This window comes from Cibotium barometz, chromosome 24 (assembly GCF_041138505.1).
Source record: "Cibotium barometz isolate CiBa-2024 chromosome 24, ASM4113850v1, whole genome shotgun sequence".
Classification (NCBI taxonomy): domain Eukaryota; kingdom Viridiplantae; phylum Streptophyta; class Polypodiopsida; order Cyatheales; family Cibotiaceae; genus Cibotium; species Cibotium barometz.
This window is the reverse complement of record NC_141069.1, coordinates 9709634-9728810: the sequence shown is the minus strand read 5'-3', so window position 1 is coordinate 9728810 and position 19177 is coordinate 9709634. Positions and strand designations below refer to the sequence as shown.

Below are 19177 nucleotides of genomic sequence, written 5' to 3'. Positions count from 1 at the left end.
GGTAGATCACTTCATGCAGAGCCTTCTCTCATTGACCCCGCTATTCAAAGTCGTGCCCTGTTGGGCAAGTTGATCGTTAGATGACTCTTCCCGGTGGTGAGCCCTACAAGGATTTCCTCTTGGCCCAGATTTCAGCCCACACGCCGAGTCTAGGGAGCTCATGGCAACATGGCCGCAGAGTATCAGATGGATTTTCACATAGATGCGGGCCCGAGGTTTTAGCCTAGTTTTTGAGGACAGATTTGCAGCCAGCTTACTTCAAGCTTGGGATGACCTCAAGCTGGCCCTTAGGCAAATAGCTCCGGCAACCTCAGAGGAGCGGCTTCGACAGCCTTTGGTCTGGAACCCCCTTATTCCTTTACCCAGTGGCCACATGTTAGGGGCCCAAACTCATGTATCATGGGGGCTAGGTCCTTTGGAGATTGGATTGCACACAGGCAATTACCCCTGGTGATGCAAGAGAGAGGGCTGGCAGGGGTCCAGAGCAGAGCCAGGCTCAGCATTGACATCGACTCAACTATCCCTCAAGAGTGGCTGACCCCTATCCCAGACCCGACTCCCCCAGTGTGGCTAGGTGTGTTTACCAAACATGACATTCTCGTGGCGGTCCACGGCCCAAATGAGGACAGTGGTCTACTCACTTTTTCTATTGGATCCCATGGCAGACTAGAGAGGTCCGAGCTTCCCTTGGAGGATTTCAATGGCTGCACCTCGCAAAGGGTGAGGGTGATTGGTTTTCGGACACGGAAGTGGCACATAGACCCACCATTGGCCAAGGTGGCCAGGGAGAGATTCTGGCGGCTATGGGTATGGGGGTGCCGACCTCTCATGCACCTCCAGTGGGACCCGGGAGAGTGGACTTGGCATGACTCTGCAAATCAGAAGGAGACTCTGGATGCCCCCTTCTTTGCATATACAGTGCGGCTAGGCTACAGGATCCAAATGCCAGAGATTGATGGCACCCCGGCAGCAACAGCGCACTGGCAATCACAGGGCCTCTCATAGTGTTTCCTTTCAGATTTCTCGTAGAGGCTTTGGTACAGTTTTTCGCCTAGAAAGATCACCCTCTTTCTTTGGTTGATGACACACAAGAGCTTGGCGGTCGGTACTTGGCTGGCAGTTGGAGGTCGGCCAACAGCTTGCCCAAGGTGCAGCCACCCTCGGGAGTCTCAACGACATTGTCTTTGGGATTGCCCGAAGGCTCACAGATTTGGCAGCGGATTCTCTGCATCTTCACTATGGATAGGGCCTCGACCCGGATCATTACATGGGGCATTGTCGCTTGGGCCACAGAGGCTAAAGTGGTCAAGGCTTATGAGGAGGATAGGGGAGGGCTCACTCTTCAGGTCTCTCACCATCGTATTTCGGCAGTACCAGTCTCACAGCCCCACCTACTGACCAATGGCGACCAGGATCATGCTAGAGATGGGAGATTCGCAATAGCATCACAGCCTGGCACATTTGGCACAGTAAATGCAACGAGGCCATCAAGGGTACCCACACTCCGCATGTTGAGTCCATCAAGAGCATTTGGCTTGACATCATTCACACCCTCCGCAGTCAGTGGGGAAGTTGCAGGGACATTCTAACCGCATGCGGAAGCGGCGGGAAGCTTTCTTGAGGCTTTGGAGGCCTAGCCAATTCTCAGGTGGTGAACCCACTTGGCATTACCGGCCACTTCTGTGGTTGTTCCCCCCCCCCTCCCCCTGTATGAGATAGCCTTCTCCTCATAGAGCGGCCAGCTGGAGGAGAAGTGTCTCTTCCCCTTATGATCATATGATTCCCGGCCTTATATGAGGCGAGTTTGTATCTAGCCCTTCGTGGTTGTATCTAGCCCTTTGTGGCTGTCTTTCATTAGCTAATAGAAGGATCTTTTTTCCCGAAAAAAATAAATATGTTGACCAAAAAAAACAGCACACGTAAATTTCTTTGCTGATTAGCCAAAGCTTTATTTGTTGGAAAATATTGCAAATTGGGTGTCAGGCTGTTCTGTTTTCTGCTTTTGATTTTGGGCTAGTTGGAAAAAACATAAGATTTTCAGCATGTTATGGACTGGCAATGAGTGATTAGAGATTTTTGGGGCTGGATGCCCTGGCCACCCACCATCATACCTAGCATGTGGGCCGGCTTCCCAAGCCATACATGGGTGGAAGGTGGCTGATTTGGGACAAGATGCCTTGGCCACCCAATCCACAAGGCATGTGAGCTGGCTTCCCATGCCTCATGTGGGTGGGTTTGATCATTGTTGGACTGGATGTCCGGTCATTCCACACGGCATGTGGGTGCCACCTATGGACCAACCGCCCATTCGTATTAAATGGTCCGCCTGAATAACCTTATAATGCCAAACGCCAATTTACAATCAAACCTTTATTTTCTGGGAAAAGAAAGCAAAACTACAAAACATTGCCTAATGGAGAAAGCTAGTTTCTTTCTTCCTAGCATTTCTTTCTACTTTCTTGAGCAGCTTTCCATTCTTCCCATAATTAGGTTGCAACATTGAGACGAGAAAGTTGAGACATTGTCAAAACTCAAGGAGCGCGAACATGCAGGGATTGACAAGTGAGGTCTAAACATTTTGTTCATGTTTGGGAACTTTTCCAGGTTTCAAGGTTTCCTTGCTTAGATCAAAATATTATTTGGAAAGGGTTTTCAATTGAATTATAAAATAGCAAGACTATGACCACTGATCTAATTTTCCCTGCAAGACCACGACCCTGAACATTGGATCAAGCATTTGCATTTTCCTTTCCCGAGTTCCATGATCCATTGTTCACATGGATAAACTAAGATTAAGAAATACTCACATGATTGTAACTAAGACTGAAATAAGAATAAGAAATACTCACATGATTGCAACCACAAGTAGAATCTTTTTTGTATTGAGACCCGATGGGCGGGACCGCCTCCGATGCCGTCCTTCAATAATTTCTTCAGCATTTGAAGGAGTTTGATCATCTTTCCGTGACGGTGCAGTGACAGGAAGTGTGGGCAAGGCATTTGACGAAAAAGGCAGCAGATATTTCAAGGCTTGCTTTTGTAAGGGACCTTCCAAAGCACAGAATTTAATCAGATCCAAGAACTGAATCAAGACCAGATTTGCATTCAAGATTTAATGATGATAAACTGTTAAAGAGACAGGGACAAAAATCAATAAGAAAGAAACTAGATGACAATTTGAAATAGTAAAGCCATGCAAGCACAGGCTTGAAAAGTAACATGTAAGTAGCTCAAATATAGCTTGTCGAATTAACCTCGCCGACTGTATTTTCTTCTCACTTCATCCTCATCCTCGCCATCCAATTCAGTGTAATTCAACCCTGTCTTATCGACACGGCCTGAGTTTTTCCTTGTCATAGCTCCAGGATGCACCTATAAAAGTATCATAGAAATTTTACAACTGATTGTGAAATAACTTGGCAACAGCAATAATGAAAAGGCCAAGAAACTGTCCCTTCCAGGTACTGATGCTGCAAAGAAGAGACACTCCTAATCGGATGGTAAACACAATCGTGCCACATGGTGTCTAGTGTTGTGTACAGTGGAGAAAAAAAGAAAGAAAGATATTATTAGCATCTACAAAAGACACAATAGGTCTATGAGACCAAAATGTGTTACAAAAGTTCTGTGTAAACTGTGAACAAGGAAACAAGAAGTATTGAAAATGAAATAAGCGCGTACTACACGGGCCTCCCGTGTACATGTGGTACTGGAAATCCAAGAGCCAATGGGCCTATGAGACCAAAGTGATACAAAAATTTCCATGGCATATCTCATCATGGAACAGAAAATTAAATAAAACAAATTAAAAAAATCTCACTGGACTGATACAAAATTGTCCATGGAAATTTCATCATGGAAAACCAAGAGCGTGAAACATGAGAGGAGCATCAGCCCCCAACAAATGGTATACCACTCTCCAAAATATCAAGCATGGGGCTAATGAGTATGACCAAGAGATCTCCCTCAGCTACGTCACGTGGAAAGGTAGCTCGATGGCAATGGAGCATGTCCCAAGTTCAAGATTATGTTTAAAAGTGCCAAAAATATCAAGTGACGAAGGCAAAATGTCTAAAGATAGGCGGTGTGCTAAATCCTTTGGAAATCCCAGATGACAAATGGAGGAGCATTTCCATGGATTTTATTATAGAGAGAACTACCCAATCCACATAGCAGACAACTCCGTGCGGCTACTAGTTGATCAATCGACGAAAATGGCTCATTTTATTCCAACAAGAAGAGATGTAAAGACACTTGCATTAGCTCGTTTATTTGCAGAGTATCTATTTAGACTTTATGGGCTACTAGCCATATTGTTAGTGCTCCGGATAGAAAGTTTGACGGTCATTTTTGGAGAGCTTTCTTTCAAAGGTTGGATACGAAGCTACATATGAGCATAACCGAATATCCATTAATAGATGGTCAAACTAAGAGGGTCAATCAAATGGGGACGTATGCAAACGCGGGCCATGGTTGCGTGGTGAGCTTGCATGCATCCGTCTATGTTATTTGTACTAATCTTGTGTTTAGCCTATGTTTAGGTTATCCTGCCTGAGGTTGTTACAAAGTGATACATTTCCTATGTTGACATGATTCCCCTAGGGATGGGTGCGTAATTGAGAGGCTAGAAAGCTTGGCCAATACTTGGGTGGCCAATGTGCATTAGAAAGGCCTAAAGGGATGCCTAGGGGCATTAATTGAATGGTTAAGGTGAAATCCCTAAAGGGGTTGACACCTTAGAGATTTTAACTGGCTCCAAGGCAAGCATTGAACAAGGGGGTGTGGTTTATCACAAGATTTGAGCACGATTTGAGGAAATTCCAATGGTAGCCTCAAGAAAGGTGTTGTGCATAAACGATAAGCCATGCCATGGTTGGGACGTAAAGAACGAAGCAAGCTCTCAGATATTCCCCTATTTATGCTTAATCACTATCAACCTTCTAATTGTTATGATTAGGAGATAGTGATTGTAACACTACCTCCCTTGTCAAACATACTTCGCAAATCCGCACCTCCCATGGTGTGCCCTCTTCTCTTTTGGAATCTATCCTACGGTGGTGCCCTCAATTAACCAATAGCGATCCCCATGGCATAGAACATGTCTTCATAGATAGCCATGTTCCATCTGTCCTCTGTGACTCAAAAAGTGATCTTTGTAAAATTGAAGTTTCATGGAAAGCTCTGTATGGGACAACCATGTGTCCATGTCCGGATCAGAGCCAGGTCCACGATGCAGATGATGCGGTTGATCTCTTGCCAAGCAAGATTCAAAGAGGGGCCTCTGAACTCCACGCAAACGGGGGGGAGACAGTCCGTTTAAAGGCCATGTTAGTCGAACCATCGCGTAATGCAAGAGAGGGGCCTCTAGACTCCACTCAAACGGGGGGAGACAGCCCGATTAAAGGCCATGTTAGTCGAATCATCTCGTGATGCAAGAGTTGCATGGGTTATGTTATGATTTCCAAAACATTATTCTATGAAATTCATATTCATTCAAACGATCAAGGTGCAAATAAAGTCTTATGTCAATTTTTGAAAATGCCATGCTTCATCGCTAGCAGTGTGGCTCATTGTTTTTATCCTTGGAGTAGTTGAGAAGATGTCACAACTACTAAAAGAAAAGTTACTTCAAAAGTGTGAACCTTCCATTTAGTGAACATGAGTATACTTGATAGTGGATATGTTCCTTGATGGTGTGACACCTTTAAGTTTAACAAAGAAGAAACTATCCCTTACAAAATGTTAATTTAAATAGTGGCAACAATAGAGAGCCAAAAAAGGAGGGATCACCACAAGTACCGAGTGCTTCCTCTCGGGTAAGCTACTCTCGGGAAGGTTAGGGTTAGCACAGAACTGAACTGAAGCAACAACTATGGAGGATCACACAAATGCATGGTGTTTGGTAGTGCAGAGAGAGAGAGAGAGAGAGAGAGAGAGAGAGAGAGAGAGAGAGAGAGAGAGAGAGAGAGAGAAAAGAAAGAAAGAAAGAAAGATATATTAAGCGTCTACTAAAGACCCAATGGGCCTATGAGACCAAAGTGGTACAATAATGTCCATGGCATATCTCATCATGGAATGGAAAATAAAACAAAATGAAAACACAAATATAGCTGTCTCACTGGGGTGATACAAAACTGTCCATGGAAACTCGTCATGGAAAACTAAGAACATAAAAACATGGGAGCAACATCAGCTCCGAGTAGATGGTATACCACTCTCCAAAATGTCAAGCATGGGGTTGACGAGTATGGCCGAGAGGTCTCCCTCAGCTATGTCACATGGAAAGGTAGCTCGATGGCGGTGGAGCATGTCCTGGATCTGGAGCTGATGAGGTGATCGTGGCCGACAGGGGGCTCGAGGGCATCGGGCACGCTGGAGTGCAGAGGCTCGGTCCGAGGTAACTCCTCTTGGGCGAGGTAGGTCCAGAGCAGCTCGTGGAGGGTCCACAAGATCCACTATGTCGGTTTCCTCCACCTCCTGGGTCCGGAAGAAACTGGTGATGGTTGGCTGCCGAGGGAGGGGGCCGGGTGGCTGGGGCCTGTGTCTCAAGAAGGTGTCCCTGTGTCTGTGGAGCTCAAGTAGGAGAGAGAGAGAGAGAGAGAGAGAGAGAGAGAGAAATTAAGCGTCTACTAAAGACCCAATGGGCCTATGAGACCAAAGTGATACAATAATGTCCATGGCATATCTCATCATGGAAATAAAACAGAAAGAAAACATAAACATAGCTATCTCACTTGGGTGATACAAAACTGTCCATGGAAACTCATCATGGAAATACTAAGAACATAGAAACATGAGAGCAACATCAGCTCCGAGTAGATGGTATACCACTCTCCAAAATATCAAGCATGGGGCTAATGAGTATGGCCACGTGGAAAGGTAGCTCGATGGCAGTGGAGCATGTCCTGGATCTGGAGCTGATGAGGTGATCGTGGTCGCGGGGGGGGGGGGGGGGGGGGGCGGGGGCGGGGGCATCGGGCACGCTGGAGTGCGGAGGCTCGGTCTGAGGTAACTCCTCTCAAGCGAGGTAGATCCGGAGCAGCTCGTGGAGGGTCCACTATATCGGTGTCCTTCACCTCCTAGGTCCAGAAGAAACTGGTGATGGTTGGCTGGTGAGGGAGGGGGCGGGGTGGCTAGGGCTGAAGCTCTCTCAAGAAGGTGTCCCTGTGTTTGTGGAGCTCAAGCAGGAAGAGGCCTAGGCAACGCTGGTCCTGGAAGTCAATGGTCCTGGAGAGTGGACCAAATCCCTCACGAAATAGACACTGAAACCTCCCGCGGATCTCATAGTATATTGGGCAGCGGCATATGTAATGCTCCTCCGTCTCAACCTCTATGTGGCAATGACACATCACATTAAAGGGGGCAATGACACATGGCTAGGCCAATAGCATCATTGCTTATCACATTCACACATAGAACAGCTATAAGAGGAGGTTCACCCACAAACACACTAAGCCATCTGAGGGCTGTTTCACACATATGAGGACACACATACAAGGGCTACGAAGCTCCGAATACCCAACAAACCCCCCTTCGGAGCAAAAGTAGTGAGACCCAACATGCAAAGGAAGTAGCTACCTTCTAACTCAATCACATGCTACAAGGGCTAGAGCGATCCAGCCACGTGCAAATCATGTGCCATGTTGATCCTCCAATAACTGAAGCAGCAAAGTCAGCTCTTCGTCACACCCTTACCTGCTAGTAGGGATAAAAGATAACACGGAGCCTTTTATAAGTGAAGGCAATACAAACATATAAAGGAAAGAACGCACACAGGGATTATTTAACTTGGATTTCGGGGGACTCCCAAGGCAAAGAACACATGACTCACACATAAATAGGAAAAGGTAAATTTTTGGAAGTTTAATGACTTCCATGCCGATGATATGTCGACGTAGGCCTTTTGCGTCAACGATGCCAGGCCGATGTCACTTGCGCCAATGGGCAAAGTACTCGAAACAACATGAAGTGGAAGCTGTAATAAAGAACCCCCAGATTTTTGTTGATGTAGCATCATCATTTTGACGCAAAAGGCTTTGTTGTAATAAAGGCCCAAAAATTTGTCAGTGCAGGGTCTTCAATTTGATGATTTTCTCAACATTTGAGAAAATCCCCAAATTTCGGATGGAGTAGAAGCTGTTATCAGGCCAATTTTGCCCTAATTCTTGAAAAGCCCCAATTTCTTGTGGCTTATGGAGCTTTAATGTGCTGAATGTTTTCATATTTGGGAAAAGCCCCATTTTTTCCAAACTGCAGTAGCATCAATTTTGCATTAAAGAACACTAATCAGAAAATCACCATATGTTAAAAGGGTCCAAATCTGATGTAGCATACTGATGTTGGGACATCACAGATATGGCTGAGACACTACTTGATGGAACAGATCAGCCTTTAGCACAGCAGTGAAATTGTCGAATGCAGCCGGTACAGCAACGGTGATGAGCAACTAGCTGAGCAAAAGGCCCTTAGGGGCAGTGCTGCAGAAGAGAACTGCAGAGGCAGCAGTAGATGGAGGCAGAGCGCATGAAACTGCTAGCAGAGGCTGCCGCTCCACTGAAGCTAGAGGCGGATGTGCAGATTTAGGCGGAAAGGAGCTGGCGTAGGAGGCGCTGTCGTTGAGCTGAGCAGAGGCGACCTCAGAGGTGGGCGGAGGTGGCTGAACAGCCGGTGGCAACGGACCTCTCTGCACTAGTGCTGCCACTGCTGCGCTTGGCAGCCATGGTGCGTCCAGCACTAGTGCTGCCTGAAATTGGCGACAGACAGCTCTGGGCAAGCAGTGGCAAGCAGTTCTGGGCAGCAGCAAGTCGAGAACCTGGGTACTCTGATACCATTTGTGGGAGGTTAGGGTTAGCACAGAACTGAACTAAAGCAACAGCTACGGAGGACCAAACAGATCCATAGTGTTTGGTTGTGCAGAGATAGAGAAAAAGGCTACTCAAGAGAGAGTTATTGCACGACTAAAGAGGCTCCTATAAGTGGGCATGGAAACACTCTCTCTAGACAGGCTACAGTTGCATACCCTCTCGTGCAAGGCAGGCCTAAGCAATTGGTCTCATGGAAAAGATCGGAGCTGTACAAATCCATTAGATGAGTTGATTTCCATCTCGACTAATCTATATAAGAAAGACCGACCACCTCATGGAAAAGATCGGAGCTGTACAAATCCCTCCAAGGTAAACATTAGATGAGTTGATTTCCACCTCAGCTAATCTATATAAGAAAGATAGACCACCTCTCTCTCAGTAGGAAGTGTGAGGCCCAAGATTAAGCATGAGGTGTCTCTTGTAAAAAAACCTCTGCAATGCATCAAGATGTCTCTGTAGCCCCTCTATAGAATTAGAGATCATGACTGTCATCCACATAAAGAAAAATGGGCGCAATTGCGTGCGCCAACCATGAGCCTATCCCCCAAACCTATCCGCAAATGATGAGATCTCATCTGTAGACAAGCAAACAATATAGAAGAGAGGCAGCTGTGTTTAGACCCGATTGTACTGCTGCAATCCCTTGTCACCAGCCTAGACATCTCCTTGTTTTCACACGAGGTTTGGGCTCTACTGGATTCCACGACACCCGAAAGATTATGGGCACACAAGCTTTGGGAATGGGGGATTGTCCTATAAAAGAACTATGGCACGCAAAATATGGTTATGGTGCCCAGCACAAGACATTGGTCAAAGAGAATGGTTATGCAAGGTTTTTTTCTTCGGGTGGAAAGTCAAGCCCCAAAGGGTGGAAAAGGATTTGGGATGGAAATACGCACTTAAAGAGCTGTCCACCTTCACTTATAACTAGGTGGACAAGTTATAAGTTGGGCACCTTGTACTTTAAGGAATTCACACTCAATTGTAATAAAGGCTGGACATTTTATTGGTTAGGCACCCCATGAGTAAAGAGTTTCACACATATTGGACTGGATGTACAAGGACACTAATCTACGGATTAGGGACCTAATGCAACAGGGCTGGGGGGGGGGGGGGATTTAAGGATTAGCAAGGAGATACTTGGCTAGGATTCGTGGATTGATAAAACATTCTTAATGGCTGTTTACAGCAAGTTACCTATTTATGGCGTAGTTATCACTATATAAGTGAGGGCCTGGGTAATTATGAGAGACACTTGTGCAGATGCACCACTGAAGCTCTGGCTTGACTAAAGGTCTGGCTTGGACCAGGAGAACAGACATGGTCATGCTGTGCACATGGCAAGTACATAGGGTGGCGTGTCGAAGGCCCTCGGGCAAGCTTCGGTGGTATGGGACACCAGAGTTAAACACGCCTATGGGATTGTGCAAGAGCCCTAGCCTTGGCTCAGGGGAGATCGGTGGATGCCAATTACGGTTGGGAGGTGAGCTAGCCCGCTACCTCATGATTTGGTTTAGTACTAACCGTGTTTTCAGCTGTGTTTAGGGCGGATTTTAGGAAGGACTTTTACAACTGGTATCAGGAAAAGCCCTGATCTCATGGAAAGAGTTACGAATGAAGCCCACAATGTGGGTAGATTTTCAGAGAGTTTTCCAAGAAGAGTTCTTGCAAGCTAAGGACGAGTACGACATAATGCCCAAGTTTAAAAGCTTGGAAATGAAGAATATGCCTTTTGATACATACATACAGAAATTTAGAGAGTTGCAAGCTCAGGCAACTCACATGGACTCTATTACCATTTTGGGATTCTTTGTGGATGGATTGCCTGATGGATATTAGCTCTAGATTAGCATGAGCAAAAGTTGAAGCATGGGAAAACTTCACATACTTCTGCAAGAGACCCAGACTCAATCACAAACTCTGGGAGACCCCAATTCGAAGAAATCAAAGAAAGTAGAGCAGACAATTCAATACATTAAGAAAGGTCGGTGCTTCACTTGTGGTCAACAAGGGCATATGAAGATGAACTACCCACAGTCGAAGGGCAAGTCAAAGTCGAAGGAAGCCCATGCAACCAAGGCTAAAGGTAAAAATACATCCGCTATTGTTTTAGATCATAATTCTTGCAAGGGTTGTAGCTTTAACATAAAAGTTTTCAAACCCACGGACCTAATACCAATGTATGGGTCAGTTGTGGTGGGAAAAACTATACACGTTTTTTTTACTCTGGGAATACTCATAACTTCATAAATACCAAGCTTGTGCAAAAGTTAGGAGTGGAGACACAACCAAGTGATCACCAATATCATGTCGACATGCCGTCGGACGCACAGTTTTGGGATCAACGGGTGTCTCAAATGCCTGTAACTATACAGAGCTACTCGAAGCCATTAGATTTCATGATTATGAATTTGGATAGAGTATATGTTATTGAAGGTAAAGAGTGATTTCATAACCTTTAACTTCATTCACGTTCAATGCTTTAGCGCCACCTTTTGTCTGTGGACAAAACTTCTGAGTGTAGCCCTTCTTGCTACAAACTTAAGCATTTGTCTTCTTTAATATTGCAAAGTCTCTTCACCATATGTTTCCGCGGATTGGCATCATTTTTCTTTTGGATGGCCTTCCCAAGTTTAAAGTTTTGTTTACCCCTACCCTAAGTCCCTTCTCACTAGTGGTGTACACTCTTCCTATTGCCGGCCATAGTCTTGTTGAAGATCTTAGCGAAGTGGATAGCCTCCTCCATTGTCCTGGTGTGTTTCTTTCAAACCTCATACTAATAATCACTGGGCAATCCATGGACAAAAAATCCACACGAAGTGTATGAAAACACGGGCAGCCAAGTCACCATATTTCTACACACAGCTATCAAGAGTCATATCCCACATCTCGAGCTTCATTAGCGTGTTTTGAACCTCAAACTCTTCCTTGAGTTGAACAAATTTAGCTCGAAAACGTTGCTCAAAATCATCTCATTTCTCATGTTTTTGCTTCAGGTCTTTCCACCAAGTCAAGGCTTTCCCTTTAAGGAAAGCTCGAACAATCTGAATCTTCCGGGTATCCGAAATGGATGGAGCTCAAAGTGAGTGTTCAACAGATCCAACCAAGAGTATACATACTCCTGGGTCTTCTCCTTCTTGTCACCCCGAAATTATCGGGAGCAAAAGAAGGTGATGTCGATCCTAGGGTCTGTTTAGGATTCATAAGGACGTGGTGCACCAACTCAAGTTGTGCACGCAAAAGTTGCCTCTCCTCCTTGAACTCATCAAAATCAGCTAAGTTGCCCCTCCTCCTTGAACCGATCAAAATCAGCTTTCTCCACATACTCAATGTTAGCCTCCCGCTCCTCGACTTCCTCGTTGAACCGATCAAAATCAGCTTTCGCCACATACTCAATGTTAACCTGCCGCTCCTCAACTTCCTCGTTGTCACCATGATAGTCCTTGATGTGCTCAACGTCATCATCAAATTCAAGTTCCGCCATTGTGAAAGGAGGATAGAGAAGGAGAGTGAACAAGATAGGGTGCTCCCGCATCGAAAGAAGGGAAAACCAAGGTCAAACAAAAGTGCAACGGGCTGGTCCAAGCTCCCACACTTCGCTAGTCATGTTCTCCACAAACTTCACAAGCCTATAAAGAAAGAGAAGACCTGGGGTCCATAGGGCTGGAAAGCAACTTTTTAAAAAACAAGCTTAAAAAGTTCCAAGAGTAAAAATTTAAATTTTGATGTGTTTTTTTTTCTCAAAAAAAGCAATAAAAAATAACACTAGTCATGCTTTTCTTCGTTAAGTGTTAAAAATAACACTAATCCATGTTTTTCTTTGTTAGCAACCAGTTCATCTATGCTATTTTTTAACATAAAGCTGCTTTTTCTCATGCGCATGTGAACCGTACCTCTTCGGACTTGTGTGCCAGCCCCCCTACAGCATTGTGTGCCTGTGTGTAGCCCTCCTGCTCTCTATATGCCTGCCACATCAGCAGGACGACTATACAGACTGCTGGCAGCCAGTACGGCAAGGTTTCCCTGCATCGCCTATATGGCCAAAACCTCCTGTGCCATCAGTACGGCACGCCAACCATATCCCACCTATACGGCCAGGAGATCCCACGCCTGTATAGCCTTCATCCCAAGCTGTTGTACGGCTAACATACAACTCTGCCTACGGTTCTTGCCCAATCAGTCATCCCACATACAAACATCAGAACACAAAACACACATACAAAAGCGATAGCCTAGCAAAAAAAAACATCCACACTCGCTTCTCCTTCTCCCTTGGGACCTATCCACGCTCATGCATGCATACACGACCCTATCTCATCGAGAGCATGAATCAAAAACCCAAGAGCGATGGTAATATGAGGAATACCTGAAATTCACGCAAAACCCTAGAAAAGCAGATCGAAAAGCTTGCAAAACATCACTCCATGCATCGCCTTGTCTCTCGCACCGGTTTAGGGTAGCTCTAATACCAATTATCAGGGGTTTATCACGACCAAATCCTCTCCAAGGTCCCTTAAACACACGTAAACACACGTTAATCCAAAATAGATTTGGCGGGCTCGAGCTCACCACCCAACCATAGATCCAATACATCAGATATTCCCGAGCATAGGAGCCAAGACTCCCATCCATACAGACCATACGCGTAAGCCCTAGTGTCCCATACCAACAGGACCCACCCTAAGGGGCCATTGGCAAACCCCTTGCATCACTATGTACTAGTAGGAGTGAGTGAGTACTCATTTTTCAAGTATTGACCATCATCACTATGGACTAGTAGGAGTGAGTGACTACTCATTTTTCAAGTATTGACCATCATCATAGCACAAGGCTACAACCATATAATAACCCACTCATCACATAACCCTCACTTATATAGCTTTTACCAATAAAAGCTTTACTTATGGGATTGTTCACTTATTAGCCTCATTTATATAGCTTTTACCAATAAAAGCTATACTTATGGAATCATTCAATTATAAGTCTGAGTCTGCATAACATAGACTGGCAAGAGTGGTGGATTAGCACTCACGACCGAGATACTAACCATCATTATAGCACAAGGCTACAACAATAAAATAAGCCACTCATCACATGACCCTCACTTATATAGCTTTACCAATAAAAGTTGTACTTACGGGATTATTAACTTATAAATAGTTAACGAAACCACTGGTTGTTTGCAAGTCTCCCCCTGCTACCTAAAGCACCATACAAATAGTCCTATACATTTTGGTCTTAGGTCTGCCTATTTCAGCATTTTGTCACTTGCTTTGCTAGTTGCTTACTGTTAGGGCTGCTAGTATGCTTTGCTGTTCGACAAAACAGGGGCTAATCCTATCGGAAGCTTCAGCCCTAGGCCAATAAATTGCAAACCCAAAGCTGTCATTATGCTGAAGTTTTCTCTTTCTAAGAGACATTTGCAGCTCTATCCCTATGATTACAAGAAAAGATCAAGCATTACATAGCACTCGACCAAAGCTTGTTGGTTGTAGCATCCACCATTGTGGTTTGCTTCGATAACCGTGCTGCATATTGTACATGAACCATAATGACTGTCCTGAACTTGGTTAAGTTGGGGTAATTTGCCAGAACCAACTGCAACCAGCAAGCCAGACACCAAAATCAGAACCCCTGTCCAGGATGGGCACCAGGTTGGCCAAAAACGGGCTTCAGCAGGCAGCATGCAAGGCCAGCTCCAGGCGCAGCACAAAGCCAGCATTGCAAGAGAGGGCAGCGCAGCGAAGGAAGCAAAGGCAGAGCCAGAAGGTGGGAGCAAAAGGTAAAGAAAAGGGGGGACTAAAAGGCAGAGAAGAGCAGGGGGCAGAGGAGGGCAAAATGAATGAGCCAGAAGAAGTTGGGGGGATAATTGCTCCAGCATTCTCCACCTAAATCTAATGTAGGAATCATTTCCCAGCTCCAATCATGTAAGTCAACGCTATGCATAGCTTGGTGAGCAAACTGTACAAAGCACCCGTGTTTCTTGTGGAGCTAAGAAAACCCCTGCTTGTTCATTGTTATACATTCATTCACCGATGCATAAATGTACAGAATGACAGACACAAATTGCATGAGGTATTGTTGACAAAGCTTGAGAGATTTCTGAAATGCTTACAGTTATTGGACTGGTTATTTTTGAAAGAGCAGCCACATTCACCAAAGAATATGCCTTGTTTGCATTGTCCACTGTGTCATTGACCTCTTTCGCTGCTCCTGAATTTGAGGTGCGTACATCATATTCTTTGCTTTCTTTGGGGTCAGACTGGTGCCCGATGGCTGACGACAGCCCAATGTTGCTTTTTCCCGAGTCTGCTAGTTGCATTCCAGCTTGACTTGAGGTAGAAAAGTTGACTAGGGGAGCTGAAGCAAAGGCTGGAGGAGGTGCAGGCTGCTGCACAGCTAAAATGTCGTTTCCTAGAAGCGTTTTACTCAGCCCACTCTGCACAGGTCAGCAAACAAAGACTCCTAATAAATGAATCAACTTGATCTTTTAAAAAAACACCTAAATAAAGAGCCACAAATGCAACAGACACCAACCTGCAAAATCTTTTCCTTCAATTCCGATGATAGGGCACAGTTGTAATCCTTAATGTTTTTTGGAGGCCATACCTGCAACAAAAATTTCTCTATAACAAATGTTAGTGCATACTTTGGTGACTATCAATGCTGACCTGGGTTTTAATATCACAGATTCATTTGGAGAAAACCAATTGGAAAGGAACTGACCGGTACTAAACACACTGGACAAGTGTACCCAGCTGGTGCCGTATGAGGTGGAAAGCTTTGCAGATGCTTTGAGAAACAAGACGTATGGAGAACATCTGCATTAACAATTGAACACAAACATTAGGTGGAAAATACTCGGTGCAAATCATAACTCTGATATTTCACAGATCACAGATCACGACCCATGTGGTAACAAGATGGGCCACCACAGAGGCAAGTGGATCAAAACAACAAAAGTTTGTGAAGCACTTACGAAGACATCCAAGACGACTGACTGCAGCCTCTCCAGGTTGCAAGATTTCATGGCATATGTTGCATTTGGGGGGCCAATCGTAGTCTCCATCTATAACCCATTCTGAATAAGTCCTCACCTGCACATGCACAGTGACAAACTAATCGATGATCCCTTGGTTGAAAATGGCTCGTGCATGGCAAGAGCATATAGAAATTTTAAAAAAACAAGCCAAGCAATGCCAATGGAAAGCCCGGGTGTTTCCCAACAAGAAATGCAACTACGACATCATGAGGAGTTATTACAAAACATCAGACCAGCAACTCCATCATGTAGAGCATGGACAAGATATTATAATGTAACTCAGGCCATCAATACAGAGAAGCAGAGTTAAATGGACATGTCTATCTTGAAAATGGCATATTCAACCACGAAATAAGTAATAAATTTTGGAGGGAGGAGTCAGCCAAAACGATTTTGCCGTTGCAAACATTTCTTCCTTGTTTATACAACAACAAAAACTAGCAATAGCTAGCCGTCTGCAACTTAAGCAATGTTGCTACAACAAATTTGAATAGACGACGATGAGAGACACCCTAGGGAGGAGGAGAATTGAAAACATCAAATGACAAGAGCCATAGATGATGAAAGTACTCACAAAGATAAGATGCCTTCCAAATCTTGAATCAAAAGTCCAAGTGGGCATAGCTGGAGAGCTGGACCATAGTAGGCTGACTGTATATAAATGTGCAGGCCTCAGTTTCAAATTTTTTAATTTTGATCTTTTTATGGTCAACAGTTCCTACCATAGCTCCCCTAACTATCCACATTAAGAATCACACCTCTCCAAAAAAAAATCCACATTATCCTTCCATCACTTGGTGAGTATTCACCAAAGATATCTTGTATGCCTTAGCAAATGCATGATTGAGTGTGAGTGTTGCACGGCATGATAATAGCTTACCCAATCTATAATGAGAATTTACCTTGAATATCTACTAGAGAAAGTGTTGTTACACTAAGTATCTATACGTGAGGTAGAATCTCTAGTCAAATGGTAGAGGAGTGAATAAACAGCTCCATTGTTGCATTGATACTCACCCTATCTTCACTTTCTGATCAACTATTTATGGCATTGACCCCATCCATTGTAACCCATTTTATCAATGATAGGTGGCTTATCAGCCTGGTTCAACCACCAAACACTACTTTTTAATGCTTTTCGCATAACGTTGGGGGCCCCATAGAAAACTTGCGCCTATGTGCTAGGGTTTTCCAGAGATAGAAAGAAGAATGCAGCGGAATCAGCCATGCACCGCACACGAGTCCCAAACTATTGCTTTGTATTAATACAACTAAACTTCAAGTACAAGAAGTGGCTGAGAATGAAGATGTCAAATCACAGCCATGTGACCTATTTTTCACTCCCAGCTAGCACTTCACCTACAGAGAAACACTCGGTGAAGTACAACGGTAAGGAAAGCAGACAAATATGACAATTTGGTGACCCATGTATATATATGCACCAATGCTGCAAGTCGGCCAATAGTAGCAGTTGTCGGCCAATTGTACCCGACTGCAGGAAAAGATCCAAGCAACGCTCATCCAAGATCCCGAACACTACGAGACCACTTTGTGTCCACTACAAAGGCTCACATTCCGTCCTCGCCAAGTCAACATGAAGACCTGCAGAGAAACCTGCATGCATGACCAACTTCCACGTGGTCAAGCAATCTCCATCTGTCCAACCAACCATAAAAAAACACTGCAAACCTCTGAGTGTTCTCCGGTAGCCACGAGAAGAACACTCTAGAGAATGGACGAGAAAAACTCCACTACCCAAACTCCAACTACGAATGCATCTGCCATCACCTTGGATGGAGCACAAGAACTGCTTGCACTGTCTCCAATGCACTCGAACCAAGAACCATACTCCTTAGAAATGTTGCACCAAATCTGTATCCATCAACACTACTCAGCACACGTCTAAACCACTCATGTCCTGTAAAACATACTCCAAGCAATACATCCGTTGATACACCGAAGTCAAAACCCCTGTTGTTGTCCGTACAATTTCCAAGAAATCTATGTACTGTGAAGATACATCAACTGGCCTACCCTCCTACGACAAAGACAAATTTGATGACATGTCCTCCTATGGTGCCTCCATGACATCAGGCATAGAAGATACTCCACCCAATGCAAACGGCAGGTGAGAAGAGTCCTCCTGAATGACCCTAGAAACTGAAGTGACCGCCATTGAAGCAAAAGATTCTCCACTGAGTGCAAATGAAGACTCTCCCTCGGAGACCTGGCTAAAAGGTTCCTTTGTTCGTACATGTGGCCTCATGCAATGAAGAACCCTAGGTGTGTGCACAACCCGAGAAATGAAAAAAGCTAAGATGCACACACATGCATCTCATCCTCTGATCCTGAAGAAGCCTCCTCCTCGGACCATAGTTGCAAACATTTGCGTTTGCAGGGATTGGCAAACGTTTGCTGCATTCTTGGAGTTTGCAAAGTTTTCAAACTCGGCCTTTTTTAAATTTTTAAAAAAAAATTGGGCAGTGGACAAAATAATGGCCAAAAGGGGGGAAAAACTAGTAATCTAATCATAAGTTTCATGATTTTATGCATACATTATAAGGTCACAAATGTAACTCTTTCCATGGTTGAAGCATTCTTTAGCAAACTTTGTAAACTTGTATGCGAATGCACGAATGGGACGAATGCAAACAACTATGCCTCGGACTGCTCCTCCGGTTGTCACAGCCGGGCACATGAATACAAGAACTATTTACTAAGACACAACATACATTCAGCATCCATCACATCATAGACATGTTCCAATACATCAGTCACAAATATCAAGAATAGGATTAGCCATGGCACCAAAAGACAACCTTGCACATGACACAGCACTAGGGGCCGAAGTTGGGCCACCCCCCCCCTCCCCCCCCGAGGTATCTTTATTACCAACAGAGTATTTTCTTGTACAAGATGCGGATGCCAGGGAGTTCATACTCCACCGATAGCACCAGATTTATTCAAATCAGCGTATTATAGAAAAAGAGGACAAACCCTTGGTCACCAACCTGGGCAGAGCAGTCAACAACCACTCTCTTGATTACCTCCGGGCACCTGTGATCTCTCACACCCACCCAAGTGCTAGTACATGATCACACCCTCTAGCTTAAAGCTATCTACACAGCTGTTCGCACAACCAGCTATGTTTCAAGTTTTCAGGCCACCCATGGGTTCCACCAAGTCACACACTCCGGTTATATTCAAGTCAAGGTTGATATCTTTGTTGTTCCCATCACAGAAAACAACCTGTAAACTGTCCAAAATAGTC

At 44.7% G+C, this 19177-nt stretch overlaps 1 protein-coding gene across 3 annotated transcripts in view; it reads right to left on the bottom strand.

The window, feature by feature from the left end:
- Window positions 1-19177, bottom strand: part of LOC147624888 (RING/U-box superfamily protein) — a 68599-nt gene that overhangs the window by 24782 nt on the left and 24640 nt on the right. For 2 of the 3 annotated variants that reach the window (XM_086818128.1, XM_086818127.1), the window contains 6 exons: window positions 15844-15961; window positions 15591-15685; window positions 15402-15473; window positions 14980-15303; window positions 3255-3372; window positions 2850-3048 (listed from right to left, as the gene is read on the bottom strand). In XM_086818128.1, the coding sequence (XP_086674254.1) occupies window positions 2850-3048; window positions 3255-3372; window positions 14980-15303; window positions 15402-15473; window positions 15591-15685; window positions 15844-15961 (926 nt within the window). Of the gene's footprint in view, window positions 1-2849; window positions 3049-3254; window positions 3373-13163; window positions 13377-14979; window positions 15304-15401; window positions 15474-15590; window positions 15686-15843; window positions 15962-19177 lie in introns of those variants that run through there. The other variant, XM_086818129.1, reaches the window with a different exon arrangement.